Source organism: Euleptes europaea, chromosome 18 (assembly GCF_029931775.1).
Source record: "Euleptes europaea isolate rEulEur1 chromosome 18, rEulEur1.hap1, whole genome shotgun sequence".
In the NCBI taxonomy this organism is placed as follows: domain Eukaryota; kingdom Metazoa; phylum Chordata; class Lepidosauria; order Squamata; family Sphaerodactylidae; genus Euleptes; species Euleptes europaea.
Genome location: NC_079329.1, coordinates 41,954,492 through 41,971,240, shown reverse-complemented (window position 1 = coordinate 41,971,240; position 16,749 = coordinate 41,954,492). Strand labels below are relative to the sequence as shown.

General features: G+C 50.7%; 1 protein-coding gene across 1 annotated transcript in view; it reads right to left on the bottom strand.

Moving 5' to 3' along the window:
* The window catches only part of AREG (amphiregulin), a 74,876-nt gene extending 69,120 nt beyond the window's left edge, over positions 1 to 5,756 (bottom strand). Inside the window, exon 1 of the mRNA XM_056864735.1 lies at positions 5,606 to 5,756. Within this exon, the coding sequence (XP_056720713.1) occupies positions 5,606 to 5,756 (151 nt within the window). The remainder of the gene's footprint in view (positions 1 to 5,605) is intronic.
* Positions 5,757 to 16,749: the final 10,993 nt, after the last annotated feature.

Sequence of the window (16,749 nt, the reverse complement as noted above, 5' to 3'; positions counted from 1 at the left end):
ACAGATAAGAAGAATTCATTTAGCTTTTCAGCAATCGCTTTATCCTCCCTTAGAGTTCCTTTACTCCCATTGTCATCCAATGGTCCAACTGCTTCCCTAGCTGGTTTCCTACTCCTAATATACTTAGAGAATTTCTTATTGTTTGTTTTGATGTGTTTAGCAATATGCCCCTCAAAATCTTTTTGTGCATCTCTAATTATCTGCTTGCATTTCCTTTGTGCAAGTTTGTGTTTGCTTCTGTTCGCCTCGTTTGGGCAAACCTTCCAGTCTCTGAAGGAAGACTTTTTTTCTCTAATTGCTTCCTTCACCTTACCCGTTAACCATGGTGGTGACCTCTTGGACTTATTACTACCTTTCCTGACCTGCGGTATACGAGCTAGCTGAGCCTCTAGTAATGTGGACTTGAGTAACCCCCAGCCTTTTCAAGAGATTTAACCCTCTTAACTGTTCCTTTCAACTTCCTCTTTACCAGTTTTCTCATTTTAGAGAAGTTCCCTCTTTTAAAGTCAAAGGTAATTGTATGAGATTTCCCAGTCACTTTCCCACTTACATCTAAATTAAATTTGATGCCATTCTGATCACTGTTGCCAACTGGCTCAACTACAGCTACATCCCGCACTAAGTCACCGGCAGCACCACAGAGTATTAAATCCAGGATTGCTTCCCCTCTGGTTGGGTCTATGACCAACTGTTCGAGGGCACAGTCATTTAGGATGTTTAAAATTTTTATCTCTTTGGCTTGTCTGGAGCATACATTTATCCAATCAATATGAGGAAAGTTGAAGTCTCCCATTATTACTACTTTGTTACCTTTACATGCTTCCCTAATTTCATTCTCCATATCAAGATCACCCTGAGCCATTTGGTCAGGGGGCCGATAGAACGTCCCCAGTACTAAATCTCTTTTGGGGCCCGGAATCGTCACCCATAAGGATTCTGTGGACGAGTCTGCCCTTTTTATGGTCTCTAGCTTATTAGACACTATGCTTTCCTTGATATACATAGCAACACCCCCTCCAATACGCCCTTCCCTGTCTGTACACTGATGCACAGAGTATGGGAAACAAGCAGGAAGGACTCAAAGCCCTAATACAGGAAGGGGATTTTGACCTAATTGGCATTACTGAAACTTGGTGGGATGTCACTCATGATTGGAATATTAAGATTGAGGGGTACAACTTGTTTTAAAGGGATAAACAGATAAGGAAGGGGGGAGGAGTTGCACTATATGTCAAAGATGTGTATACTTGTGAAGAAATACATGAATCTGAGGATGGAAGTCCAGTCGAGAGTCTATGGGTAAAAATAAAAGGAGTAAGAAATAATCATGATATTATGGTGGGGGTCTGCTATCAACCACCAAACCAGGCAGAGGACTTGGATGGAACACTCCTAGGCTAGATAACAAAGTTCTCAAGGAGACGGAACAAGGTGGTCATGGGAGATTTTAATTGCCCGGATATCTGTTGGAAGTCCAGCTCTGCTAAAAATGCAAGAACCAATAAATTCCTGACTTGTCTTGCTGACAACTTACTATTCCAGAAAGTGGACAAGGGGATCTGCTATCGTAGATTTGATTCTCACCAACAAGGAAGAACTGGTTGATGAGGTTAAAGTAGTAGGCACCCTGGGTGGTAGTGACCATGTAATCTTGGAATTTACAATCTTGGGGAAAGGAAAAATTGTACGTATAGGTTAGACTTTAGGAAAGCAAATTTTAACAAGCTTAAACTTATGCTAGGTAGAATCCAATGGACAGAAATACTTAAGGAGAAGGGAGTTCAAGGGTGGGAGTTTCTTAAAAATGAAATACTGAAGGTGCAATCACAAACCATTCCTATGAGAAGGAAAAATGGGAGGAGCCTAAAGAGGCCAAGGTGGCTCCATAAACAGCTTTTTAAAGATTTGAGGAGGGGGGAAGACTCATTTAGGAAGTAGAAGGAGGGCCTTATAACCAATGAGGAATATAAACAAATAAGTAGTGCTTATAAGAACTATACAGAATAAAAACTATACAGAAGAGATGAAATGATGACAGATTCCTTCCAAGAAGAATCTTTTGAAGAAGAACCTACAGTTTTAGAAAGTGAAGTGAAAGCTGCACTGAGAGCAATTGAGAGAAACAAATCACCAGGAACAGATGGGATTTCAATATCCATCAAAATCTTGACAAGAATATGCCAACAGATATGGAAAACAAAACAATGGCCCACAGACTGGAAATGATCCATTTACATTCCATTTCCCAAGAAAGGAGACGTCAAAGATTGCAGCAACTATCGGACCATCCCATTAATTTCTCATACAAGTAAAGTGATGCTCAAATATCTTACAGCAAAGGCTGTTACCATATATGGAACGAGAAATGCCTGTTCAAGCTTGATTCAGAAAAGGAAGAAGCACTTGAGATCATACTGCAAATCTACGTTGGTTACTGAAACATACAAGAGAATCTCAGAAGAAAATCAGCTTGTGTTTCATAGATTACAGCAAAGCTTTTGACTGTGTGGATCACGAAAAGCTATGGCTGGTTTTAAAGGAAATGGGTGTGCCACTACATCTGATCGTTCTGATGCTCAACCTGTACTCTGGACAAGAGACCACAGTTAGAACAGAATATGGAGAAACAGAATGGTTTTCAGTTGGCAAAGGTGTTAGACAAGGATGTATTTTATCTCCCTATCTCTTCAATCTATTTTCAGACCATATAATTAGGAAAACTGGATTAGATTTAGATGAAGGTGGAGTGAAAATTGGAGGAAGGAACATTAACAATTTGAGATACACCGATGATACTACATTACTGGCAGAAAATAGCGAAGACTTAAAACGACTACTGCTGAAAGTTAAAAGAGAAAGTGCCAAAGCAGGACTATAGCTGAACATCAAGAAGACAAAAGTAAAGACTACAGGAGACTTACACAACTTTAAGGGTTACAAGGAGGAAATTGAAATTGGTGAATACTTTCTATTCCTTGGCTCCAGCAACCAAAAGGGAGACTGCAGCCAAGAAATCAGAAGGAGATTGAGACTGGGAAGGGCAGCCATGAAGGAGCTAGAAAAGATTCTGAAGTGTGAGGATGTGTCACTGGCCACCAAGATCAAGTTAATTCATGCCAACGTATTCCCTATTACTATGTGTGGGTGTGAAAGCTGGACATTGAAGAAAGCTGATTGGAAGAAAGTAGAGGGGTGAGGGGTCTGGAGACCAAGTCCTATGAGGAAAGGTTGAAGGAGCTGGGTATATGTAGCCTGAAGAGGAGAAGACTGAGAGGTGTTATGACAACCGTCTTCAAGTACTTGAAGGGCTATCATATGGAGGATGGTGCTGAGTTGTTTTCTGTTGCCCCAGAAGGTCGGATCAGAACCAACGGGTTGAAATTAAATCAGAAGAATTTCCATCTAGACATTAGGAAGAATTTTCTAACAGTTGGAGCGGTTCCTCAGTGGAACAGGCTTCCTCAGGAGGTGGTGAGCGCTCCTTCCCTGGAGGCTTTTAAGCAGAGGCTTGATGGCCATCCGTCAGCAATGCTGATTCTATGACTTTAGGCAGTTCATGAGAAGGAGGGCATCTTGGCCACCTTCTGGGCATGGAGTAGGGGGTCACTAGGTGTGTGTGGGGAAGTGTTGTGAATTTCCTGCATTGTGCAGGAGGTTGAACTAGATGACCCTGGTTGTCCCTTCCAACTCTATGATTCTATGCCTAGTACATGCATGTCTTCTCAACAACACAAGGTTGTTGCATGCAAACCAAGCTGTAGTGAGAGAACATAAAAATACAACACATTCGGAATCCAGTGCAGAACACACAGTAAAGAGAAAACAATTTTCCTAGTGTTCAAGAACGATGCTCTGATTTTGCAAACAAATTATGATTTGAGCAGCAAAGGAACAATCCCTAATTAAAAGGAAGTTCAACTGGATCTTAGCCACTACTGCCCAATCAATCTTTTTGATTCTGTCTAAACTCCATTTCTGACTCTTATTCAACAAGCTGGAACAGTGGATTAACACCATCACCAGCACACTATTATGTGTTTGGCTTTTGTTTCTGTTTGTTAATCTCTTGTTAGTTGCCTTGGTGGGCTGCAAGTCCCTTAAATAAACCAACATACTTTACTGCAAAAGAGCAAGCTGGTTTTAGGACAGGCAGAGAGGCAGGTGGTCGCTGCCTCATTCTAAACCATCTGATTCGCCAATAGGCATGCAGCCAAAAACCCTACCACCCCCACCACAGGCAGCTTGTGCAGGTCTCACCGCTGCATTTGACTGGTTTGTCCAGGATCAACTGTGCTTAAAATTCTCACAAACACCAACAGGCAGTGAACGCCAAGCAGGAAACAACGCGCAGGTGCCACAAAACCCACCACGCAAACGAGAGGCCAAGGGGAGGGTGGCAAGACCTTCCCCTTCTGCCAGCGGCCTGTTGCTATAACAAGGGGCATGCAGGGGACGAGGGCCACAGCCTGTTACTGGGCTTCTGTGTGACTCCCTCCTCCCTTCTTGTTCAGAGCAGCGAGAAGGAATCCCAGGTCGGAATTCACTCCAGCCGCGGGAGCGTGCCGTCGAAGTGGAGTTTCTATCCCAGTTCGCTAGGACAGGGGTTTCCAACATGGCGCCCACTATTTGCCCATTATAAGGCAGGACTTGTAATTGGGCTGCCCTCATTCCAACGGACAGGTTTTCCATGGGCGCAAGAGCAGGCCTCAGCCACTGGAGGCCCAGCAGGACTGATCAGCCCCTGGGCTCTCCTTGCCTGCGCGTGGCTCCTGCCAGGGGCGACGGACGGTGGCCAGGAGCTTCTTTGGATAAGCAGGCAGGGGAGTTCTTCATTGCCTTAAGGGCCCACGGAGCTGGGCTGTTGCAGCAGGGGGAGCAGTATTGGGAGTAGAAGGCCACTTCCCTGTCTTCAGTCTCACTGTCCTTCCAGAGGCTCGCCCACGCCTCTGTGCTTGACAGGCCAGTGGTGGGACTCAGAGTATGGCAGCTGCCCGACTTCAGGGTGGCTGCCACGTGGCCCTTTGACCAAGCAAGGAGGGGGTGCTGTGCTTGGCACTGCCTCCTGTGGCAGGCATTCTGATGTGGCGCTCTCTACCGCCTCTTGACATTCAAAAGGTGCCTGCAGGCTGGAAACCTCTGCTCTAGGACAAAACAGCATAAACATTCTGGATCTGTCCCCACGGAGGCTGATCTGTTCTGGAGGCCTTTTCTCCCCAGGTGTGTGAGGCCCGGATTCAGTTCACATCCACCACCTGTTGTGACAGGGGATTTAAGCTCTTCTCCATTTTCCCAACCTGAAACTGACCTGGGGGGACCTGTTTGCCCCACGGGGGAGACCTTTGTGTGCCCCATCAATACACCTCAAGCCCCAAACACGGCACACAGAGCCCCCGGTCCGTTTCAGGTCAGGAAAATGGTCTGGGGGGGGGGATTCTCCTTGTCCCCATGGTCCTGATCTAGATTAGCCTCCCCATATGCTTAAGAAGCACAGGCACCCAGAACATGTCTGCCAACTCAACCTGGGACACCTCCTCAAATTCTCCATGGAGCTTGCTGTCAAGGACAAAAGAGATCCCGATTGAAAAAATCATCCACATTGGCTCACCTCTCCCTGGATCATCCACGAGCCACTGAGGAGTCACCAGCTCCTTCACGCCTTCCTCTTCCGTTTCCTCATACTCAACTCTCGACAAAGGCATCTCTGCCCCAGGGGCGCTGAGGATCCTCAAGATGGGCACATCTGGCTGGTGTGCCATCACTTTAAGCCCCGTTCCAGCAACATGCTGGCACCCTACAGGAAAGGAGAGAAGTGGAGCAGTCAGGGTAGCTTCCCGGCCAGCCAAAACCAGCAGGGAGGCGTTTACCTGCCAATTACGTGAGGCAGCAAATGCACCTGCCCTCGCCTTCAGGAAGGAGTCACTCCCAAAGCAGTTCTCAGTTTCTCTAAGACAAGTGTCTTGACGCTACCCCAAGATTTCTGAAAATGCATCTCTAAAAAATAGATTAATGTGCCCATCCACCAAAAACACAGCAAAGGTGCCAGTTAAGGAAAACTGATTTCCCTCTGCAGGGCAGGCTTGGAGGTGACAGTTCTAAGTGCCTTTACCTGGAGGGGAAAACCACTTCAACCAGCCTGACTGGTGACAGGCTGGCCAGAAACCCTTGCCCGGATTGCCACAGTGCTGGTTTGTCAACTCAAGGGCAGCTCGCCGGACACAAACACATCTCGCCAGACACAAGCAAGCCCCCCCCCCCGGCCCAGAGCAAACAGCCAGGCGGCTTCGTAGGACGGCTGGTTACCAAGGCTTAGCGCTGGTATGCCGGATGTCCCCAGAGCCCTACGCCAGTGGCTGACCGGCCCAGGGGCAGAAAGAGGAGATTGCATAGAAATGCAAAGGGAAAGAGAAGGCGACCCTCCAGAAGAGGGATGACAGCACAGCGCTCAACACAACCCTCCTGCGCCGGCTTCCTTGGGAGCAAGCCCTGCCGAAGGGTCATGGGAGGCTTGACGAGGGGCCTGGGGTCCATGCAGAGCCAGGACTCTGCCCGGGGCAGCAAAGATTCATTTGGAGGCTTCAGAATAGCAGCAGCAGCAGCAGCAGCAGGACCCCCTCCCCGCCCTCGCCCACAGGCATCAGTGGCCTCACTTGCAGGGCTGTTGTAAGAATCAGGGAACCCCTGGGCCCTCCTCAAGCAGCAGGCAGCCACCCTTTGGAGAGGGGCCAGTCCGTCTCCACCTGGCCTACCTCACGGGGGGGGGGGGGTGACGCGATTCTCCCGAGCGAGAGGCAAGGCGCCCTGGAGGGGCAAGGCGCTTCCCGCCCCCCCCCCGGCCGAGGCCAGCGCCGCCCGCCGCTCACCTGAGCCCCGCAGCAGCAGCAGCAGCAGCAGGGGGAGGGCGGCGGCGGCGGCGCGCATGGGGGGCGCGGGGGGCGCTGCAAGAGGAGGCGCGCAGCCCGGCGGGCGGGCGGGGAAGGGCGCAGGTGCGCCTCGGCGCGGCACCCAGACGCCGCCCAGGGCTGCGGAGGCGGGACTCCCCGGGCAGGAGCGGGCGGGCGGGCGGGCTCGGCCGGCTCAGCAGCCGTCGGGGGAGCCGCGTCGGGAGGCAGGAAGGCAGGAAGGGCCGGGCCGCCCCCCAGGGCCGCCGCCCGTGCCGCCAGGGGAGGCGGCCCCGCCGGCCGTCCGGCCGTCCGTCCGGCCGTGTGCTTGGCGGCGGGCCGCCCCTGCCCCCTCCTGGCTCGGGCCCGGCGGGACGGGGAGGACGCCGGCGCCCTGCCCGCCCGGCAGCGGGCCCGGGGGGGGGGGGCAGGTTGACTGCCTGTGCAGGGGGAGGTTCCCTGTCGCCCCCGTGCCTAGCAGCCACCCAGCCACCGCCGGGCCTTTGCTCGCCACCACGGGATCCCCCCGGGAGGGATCGGCAGCCCCCCGGAGGCCCCGCCAGGGCTGCTGGCTGAGCGAGGAGAGGGAGGACCAGCCCTCGCCAAGGGGGCCCCCGCCCCCTCCCCACGCGCCGCCGCCCCCCTTTTCTAAAGAGGAGGACCATCTCTCTTGATTTTCTTACTCCCCGGTGGAGACTCGGGGCCGCTCACAAAATTCTCCCCTCGTCTATTTTATCCTCACAACGACAACCCTATGAGGTGGGTTGGGCTGACAAATGTGTGTGTGTGTGCGTGTGTGTGTAAAGTGCCATCAAGTCACTTATGGCGACCCCTTTTTGGGGGGGGGTTCATGGCAAGAGACTAACTAACAGAGGTGGTTTGCCAGTGCCTCCCTCTGCACAGCAACCCTGGACTTCCTCGGTGGTCTCCCATCCAAGTACTAACCAGGGCTGACCCTGCTTAGCTTCCAAGATCTGATGAGATCAGGCTCGCCTGGGCCATCCGAGTCAGGGCACGGGCCCAAATAGCAGCACCAAAAAGAATAATTGGAATAATTTTTAGATTAAAAACTTGGAATCCCTCCAGGGATATATTGTCCACCCTTGGTATAACAATAATTAGCAATTGCCACAACACCAGGCTTGATTTTATTAGACAAAAAAGCCTTTTGATGGACGTTCCCGCTCAGATGATAAGAGAACACCGAGACACCAAGCGCTTTTCTCTCTGAGGTTTCCAGTGAGCTTCTCTCGTATGTACAGGAGACGGAAGGATTCAGAATCCATCACTTCTTGTTAGTTTTAGCTGATGACTGTCTGTTGCTGAGTTACTGAAGCACTTTCCTTGGCCCATAGTCTAGAACCGAGGACAGGAGAGCCCAAGTAGTGGCCTAGCGCTACTCCTGCCGAAGGGCTTGGTGAGAGGCGGAAAGGGCCCCCCTCAGCCAAGCCACGGTGGTGGTGGTGGGGGGGTCGTTGGTGCGTCATCCAAGAAGAGAGAAGTGGAAGAGGCAGCATTTGCAACTAAAAAGAGCAGAAGAAATGGGAACAGAGCGGAAGGGGAGCCTGAAAGGGCCAGCTGAGGAAGAGGTGGAATCTCCTCAGTGCAGCCCTGTGATGTCTTTTTTCTAGCATCTTCCATTGGCAGACCTGACCTGAGTGGGAGCTTTGTTTGTATGCCTGTGCCTTCAAAATAAAAAACAAACTAAGGGTGAAGTTGCAACTAAGATGAAAGTTTGCACTTTTGTGGATGTTTCACACAACTGGTACGACCCTCACCTTGACTCCTAATCTGATGTCCTCATTCACAACCCCGTCTTCTTTTCCCATTGATTGCCACTCAGATAAAATTTAAGCCAGGTTACCGATTCCCCCCCTGCACGTGTTCAGCAACAGTCCAGTAACGCTACCTCACAGGGTGTCTGTTGTGGGGACAAGGGAAGGTTGAAGGGAAGGTGATTGTAAGCCGGTTTGATTCTTCCTTAAGTGGTAGAGAAAACTGGCGTATTACAAAAAACCAACAACAACCCTTGAGGCCAATCTTTTCCTCCAGGCTTCCCTTGCAGAGTGTCCGTGAAGCTGGCTCTCCATGGTTTGGACTCAGGGTCGCAAGCTTTCCAGCTTCATTCTGCACCTTGTGGGTGGTAATGCGGCAGTCAACTCAGGCCCCATTCCCCCCTTCTCTGGTTTCTGGGGACTTCCAGCAATCCCTTTTCCTCTGACCGAGGGGCAGAGACCCCTTCTCCCAGTGACTAGAGGTGGGACAAGTATAAAAAAAGGAAGAAACTCCCCCTGCCCTGCCCCCAGACTCCACAGGGCCTGTCGCCTGCTTCCCCATCCCCTGCCGGTGGCCTGGGGGGACCTGGTGGCAACCCTAATGAGAACAGGAACCAACCTCTTCAGGACTGAAGGGTTCCCCCCTTTGGATGAAAGGAGGGGAGGGGGTTTGATCAGCAGCTGAGAGTTCCTCTGGGGGGGGGGGCAGCTGTCCTGTTCCCTTGTGGTGAGCTTTCATGTTGTTCTGCAGTAGAGGGTCCCGTGCGACCTCTTTCTCTCCAACACCACTGTCCCTGCCCTCCACATTGCCGTCTGAGTGAAACTGAAGGAGCAACCTTGGTGGAGGAGTTGATCTCGGCCCCAACATCTGGAACAGCAGGTCCAGGATGACACGTCTGTTAGGCAGGGGCATAAACTTCAGCGGGGTAGCGGAGTTCAAGCCCCCTCCACGATTTTCCGTGGGGGTAATCCCCCCCCCCCTGTGCTGCCAGGTAGCATCAGGAAGCTGCTCAGGCTGTCAAGTTTCATCAGTCCTGTTTGTAGCTACTTAGCAAGGTACAGGGCTGGTTTTCTTGGGTTGAAAACTGTTTTGTCTTGCAATTCTCCCGCAAATGTAGTGAATCTCCGCTGTTGTAACGCATGGTCGTCTCCCGCCTGTGGGTCCAACCCACGTCCGTTGCGAGACTTACGCTTGGCCGTCTTGTCCCCTTTTCTTGCGAGAAGACAGCGAATCTGCGGGGTAAGCACGCCTGGCTGGCGCCGGGCAGTGGGATCGACCCACCTATTTCCGGGACTTCTGCAGGCTTTAAAAATCCGGTGAAGTCCTGATTTAAATGGGTGTTTCGCTACAGCCCCCGCGTTTCAGGACGCCCGTCAACTCCCGCGGCTGGAGCGGCTGCCTGGCCCTGGCAGCTGCAGCAGTGGCCCCTGCAGTAGCAGCAGCGGTGGCTCCCCCCCCCCCTCTGACCCACGCCTCTCTCTCCCCCCCCGCCCTTCTCCTGCCCCCCCCCAGCACCAGCCGGCGTTTCAAGCCCACCTCAGAGCTGCCTTCAGCCTGCGCCCGGGAGCCCCGTGCCCTCAGAGGCCAAGGGGTGGGGGCCATATGGTCTTTAGCCATTTCTGTTTGTACATGGGGGGGGGGAGATAAAGCTGGTTCCCCAAACACGGTAAGTGAGATGATTCTGCTGTCCTGGACCATACTTCAGCCAAACATATTTTCAGGCCAGGGTATCTAACAAGCCAGCATTTCTTTGCTCTGGCTTAAATGGAAAAGCTGTGGGAGCACCGTGAGCCCTGCTTGGAAGGAGCATAGCATCATGTGAAAGCTCCCAAATAAAGTGTGTGTGTGTGTGGGGGGGGCTGCTGTGTGAGGCTTTGGGGGGAAACAGAGAAGAACCCCTGTAGTAGAACCCTCTTCAGCACAAGCTCACCCAGGACAACCTCATGTGGTGGAACCTCCGGCTGCAGGTGATCAAGAGAGCCGTCAGGGGGCTTTCTGAAGCATAGAGGGACCAGGGATATAAAATTTCTGGAAATTCTTTTGGGGGAACCTAAAAGTAGAAACCAAATCCTTGTAATGCCTTTTATTAGGATTGATCAAACTGACACAAAACATCGAACAAGCTTTTGAGCTCACTAGAACTCTTCATCAGACAAAAATTTAAAAAAACAGAGGGAGGGGGAGAAGTAGATTGTTTCAGACCATGATGCTGAAGACCTGGTCTTGCTGGGCATTCTCTATAAAAAGCAGGGGCCTGTCGTTTCATTTCAAGTGCTGATTTCAGCTTAAAGCCAAGGTGGGGGATAAGGGTTTATTTTTGGTAAAATAGAAATATCTGCAATACATTTGTATCAAACTTAAGTGTATTTTACTGCTTTAATATAATAAAATGCATAATGTATAACTTAGCATATACAATTGTACTATTGGGCATATTTATGACACTTAGAAGTATAGATGCCTTATAGTGAATTCCTAAGTCCTATCCTGAAAGGTTTTGGGATGGTGGCTACGTAGGGTTGCCAGGCCGGCACAGGGACTTACTGGCAATGGGGAAAACGTAGCTATGCCATCCAGCCATATCACCAGTAGCAAAAAGAGACCTAGGCTGGTATTGCTGGTGACACAGTAACGTCACCTCTGGGGCACACCAGAAGTGGTGGCATCTGGTTGCCAGCAATGTGGTGAACTTTCTGGTATTTGGGCAAAAACAGCTTCTACTGTGGAATTTTTGCCAAGATACCAGAGTGTCTCCATGTCTCCGGGGATGTGATGACATCTCTTCTGGTGCATGACACCACTGCATCGCTGGCAACATGGCTGAAACGCTGGAGTAGGCCCACCGCCCACAAGCCCCCCACCCCCGCTCATTGCCAAGGGGTACCTGGCAGCCTCGTGACTAAGCCGCCCTGCACTGGCATATCTCAGCCACAAGTTCACAGACACTCAGAATCTCTGCCAAGGTGGGGGAGCTGGCCAGGATGGTCCGTGGCAGGCAGGTGATGAGTGCAGAGGGTTACCTGATCCAGGTCGGCGCTCCTGTCAGAGCCCTGGCTGACCCAGAGAACCCTTACGTCTCCTGAGGAGCTCAGAATACCACTGGGCTTACCAAAGACTTTGGGGCAATAAAGATACCGGGCAAATGGTTGGCGCGCAAGTGGGGGAGGACTCGAGGTGAATGCAACGGACACGGTGACAGGGAGGAATAAGCCTGCTCGGGGGCTGTGTTAGTGGAGAAGGGAGCTCACATTTCTGCCTGCATCAGAAATGACATCAGGTGGAGATTTTCTGGATTGTGAGGGGGTTATTATCCTGGGCCTGTAGACTCGGGAAATATCCAGCACAAGGTGACAATTTTGCAATGCATTTTGCAGATACAGTGAGGGAAAAAAGTATTTAATCCCTTGCTAAATTTGCCCGTTTGCCCTCTGACGAAGAAATTACCAGTCCATAATTTTAATGGTAGGTTTATTGTACCTGTGAGAGACAGAATAACAGGAAAACCCCCAGAAACCCCGAAAACAAAAGTCAGAGACTGATGTGCATTATAATGAGTGAAATAAGTATTTGATCCCCTATCAACCAGCTGATTAGGGTTAGGGTTAGGGTTCTGCTGTCGACAGAAGCAATCAATCCATCAGATTCCAAACTAGCAACCATGACCAAGACCAAAGAGCTGTCCAAGGATGTCAGGGACAAGATTGTAGACCTGCACAAGGCTGGACTGGGCTACAAGACTATTGCCAAGCAGCTTGGTGAGAAGGTGACAACCCTAACCCTAACTGTCAACCTCCCTCGGTCTGGGGCTCCGTGCAAGATCTCATCTCGTGGAGTTGCAATGATCATGAGAACGGTGATGAAGCAGCCCTGAACTACACGGGGGGAACTTGTCAATGATCTCAGGGCAGCTGGGACCATAGTCACCATGAAAACAGTTGGTAACACACTACACCGTGAAGGACTGAGATCTTGCAGAGCCCGCAAGGTCCCTTTGCTCAAGACAGCACATGTACAGGCCCATCGGCAGTTTGCCAATGCACATCTGAATGACCCAGAGGAGAACTGGGTGAAAGTGTTGTGGTCAGATGAGATCAAAATCGAGCTCTTTGGCATCAACTCAACTTGCCGTGTTTGGAGGAGGAGGAATGCTGCCTACGATCCCAAGAACACCATCCCCACCGTCCAACATGGAGGGGGACATATTATGCTTTGGGGGTGTTTTTCTGCTAAGGGGACAGGACACCTTCACTGCATTGAAGGGACGATGGACGGGACCATGTATCGTCAAATCTTGGGTGAGCACCTCCTTCCCTCAGCCAGGGCATTGAAAATGGGTCGAGGATGGGTTTCCAGCATGACAATGACCCAAAACACACGGCCAAGGCAACAAAGGAGTGGCTCAAGAAGAAGCACATTAAGGTCCTGGAGTGGCCTAGCCAGTCTCCAGACCTTAATCCCATCGAAAATCTGTGGAGGGAGCTGAAGGTTCGAGTAGCTACACATCAGCCTCGAAATCTTACTGACTTGGAGAGGATCTGCAAAGAGGAGTGGGACAAAATACCTCCTGAGATGTGTGCAAACCTGGTGGCCACCTACAAGAAACATCTGACCTCTGTAATTGCCAACAAGGGTTTTGCCACCAAGTACTAAGTCATCTTTTGCAAAGGGATCAAATACTTATTTCACTCATTATAATGCACATCAATCTCTGACTTTTGTCTTCTGGGTTTCTGGGGTTTTTCCTGTTGTTATTCTGTCTCTCACAGCTACAATAGACCTACCATTAAAATTATGGACTGGTCATTTCTTCATCAGAGGGCAAACGGGCAAATTCAGCAGGGGATCAAATACTTTTTCCCCTCACTGTAAATTACATCTCCCGCAAGTCAGATGCTAACTTGGGTTCTGTTCAATCTCAGGAAGCTGTTTTGCACAGCCTGATCAGAACTGTGCAGATGCCTTTCAGACAGTGAGGCCTGATGGAGCGAACGAGCTGCTGAATAGTTGGTGCCCGGCGGGTCTAGGCTTGTCTCAAGGTTTGTCCCTCCTGCCTAATAAGGTTGAGCTGAGGTTAGGGTTCCCAACAAAATGATGAGAGAATGCTGGGACAACCAGCGGAAGACTTCCTCGCCCTAGTGGGGGCCTTGCTGGCAGCATAGTGATGTGGCAGGGCAACCGCATCACTTCCGGTAGGCAACCAGAAGTGACATCATGGCGGCACCAGGCCGCTCCAGTGTTCTATGGTTTAAGCATGTTTTGGCTGAATTCTAGAGTCCCTGGTGCCATGATGGCACTTTCGGTCACCCCGAAAGTGACATAATCGTGACCCCAATGACCACATTCCCCCCTCCTGGGGCCGCAGGGGTGAGCTCAAGTGGGAGACCCGGCAAGCCTAGCTGGGTCAGGCTGGTTGAGTCGGCCTGGGAGGCAATTAGACGCTGCTCTGTGGGGTGTCGTGGTTCTGACAGCTGTGAACGGAAGTGGTCGTGAGACCTCTCCTGTGGGGAGGGCACCCTGGATCGGAATGGCCTCAACAACACCTGCCTGGCGTCCACATTTCCACTGTTGTCCCAGGGGATTCAGTGGGGGAGGGGGCATGTAGCTGTATGCTGACTTGGAGGAGACGGATTATTTAGGGCCATTTCAATTCAAACCCCAGCCTCGTTTTGGGACCAGAACAGTCCTGGTCTGAAGAAGCTGGCTGGCTTGGGCACCGTGCTTGGATGGTTCTGCTTACCTGGATGGCCAGTTCCAGAATGTGGTGCTGGGGACGGCTGTTTGGCCTTGTGGCATTTATACTGTGGGGTCCTGTAGGGTTCCACCTTGTCCCAAATACTGTTAACTCCTCTACAAAATCATTGGAGAAATTGTCTAGGGATTTGGAATAAGGAGCCACCAATATGATGACACCCAATTCTTTTTCTCCCCGACAGGTTTTGTGTGTGTGTGTGTGTGTGGTAGCCCAAATGCCTGCAGAAGATAATGACAGTGTATGGCTGCCAGTGGATGACAAAGCTGCTGGGGGTTAGGGTTAGGGAAGCAGTATGTCCCACACGGTCCTTGAAGGAGCAAGTTTCATCACTCAGGGCTGCTGCTGGATCCTGACCAAGAGTTGGAAGCTCAGGTTTCCTCTGTGGTACGCATGATGTTTACTAAGCTCCAGCAGCTGTGTGTGTGTGTGTGGGGGGGGGGGAGAAGGCCACTCAAAGGTCTGCCTCCTCCTGCACTTTCCAGCTTGCCGGTTCAGACTGGCCTGCTAAGCGCTGCCCTCGGTGTGTAATGCCTGGTTATATAAAGGCATGTAGTGACTATTTTCTCATATGCACACACAGAGATATGTTTGGGGATGTTGGCATCCTGGAGCCATGAACCAACAAATCATGCTCTCTGTGCCTGGTACTGCCCCACACCAGTAGAGAAAAAGCTCTAAATGACCTCTTTCCTTAGGAATGTGGTTTCTAGTTATAAGCTCACAAGTTCAAGCACTCACTCAGTGACGCCTTCGGGCAATATCTATAGGCTATGCTAATTATCATGGATTAGACACCTAATGTGTATTGGTGCTTTTGTGTATCAATCTGCTTGTCAGCAGCTATGGGCCTGCCCCATCTGAATGCATAAATGATACTGACTTTCCTTTGTCCGTTGGTGAGTAACCCTGCATTTTATCTGTGGTTATTTCACCCCAGGTCTGTGTTTAGCTAAATAAAGAACTGTTGCTTTTAACTTAACCTCCTCCTTGTTGTCTATCACTGGACTCTATAAGACAACCAGGCACTTCAGGTGCCCCCATGTTCAGAGGTGAATGGCAACTAGAGCCAGGTGCATGGGCTCATGGACTGCATGCCCGCCCGCCTGAGGCTCGCCTGGTGAATTCTCTACTCCCTTCTGGGCACCAGTTACACTTAAGTTTCCTAAACCTCCCCAGCCCTGCAGAAAACCCCAAATACCACTGCATACTTACACCCCCCCTAGCATCTCTGAGACATCCCCTAGGGAAAAAGGGAGGCGGGGACAGTGTTTCCTCTGCTGGAGGCTTCAAGAGGCCCTATACTTTTGCTTCCAAGGTCAGCCTCATATCACTGCCCTGATCAAAGCACATGACCACGCCCACGAATCTCCATTGCAGTGCCCATCCACTCCACGGGAGCAGGTGTGTTAGAGATCATCTTAGGAGAGTGGCTTTAGAAACACCCCTCCCTTAAGTTCAGTGAGCTGGAGCGACACAGTCAACTTGGACCTGGCCAGGGCACGTCCAGCCTCTGGAGGACCAAAGGTGTGAAAAGACACTCAAGCCTGGAAGGGTGGGGGGAGGTTGTCAGGTCAGAAAAACTTGAAAGTTCCCAAAGGAACTTTCTCCACCCACTCTTAATGGTCTTCTTGTCCCAACTAACCCCAGCCTCCCCAAAGCAGAGTGAAAAAGAACCCTTCTTTGTTAAGTGCCTGTAGGCCAGGGGCTCCCCAGAGCTGGGCCTGTGGGTGCTGCTTGCAGAAACCTTTCCTGGCACCCACCAAGTGGTTTTCGACAGTGGTCGAGGCCAGGTGGGACTTTTGCCCAGCTTCTGAACGGCCATGCAGATTTTTTAAATGTTGCTTTGGCAGCTACCGCAACACATGAACCTTCACCGCCTGACTGAAGATAAACTGCATGCAAGAAAATCTTTTTAAACAATATGTTCATTTTAAAAGTCATCCTGTCACACAGAGCCTCTTGCCTGAAATGTTGAAGAATTACTAGTGGAGTTATGCACGACCCCTCACTCCCTGAGATGCAGAGGTTGGCTCTTGTGGCAGGCCATTTTGTGGTTGTACCAATCCTTCAGTGTCAGAATCCCAAAGGTGCCTGCAGCCTCAAAAAGGTATATGCCATTGACTACGGTGGGATTGTGTGTGTGTAAATCACACAGTTTTACTATCAATCCTCTTCCTGTAATTTTAAATACAAATATTCAGATTATTCACACAAACAATACACATTTTAGCAGTGCATCAAATATCAGGGTGAGAAGAGTACATTTTTGTACCTTCATATGTAAACAATCTGTATGTCTATGAATGCAAGACTGTTACCCAAGGTTGCAAAGAAATAAAGCTA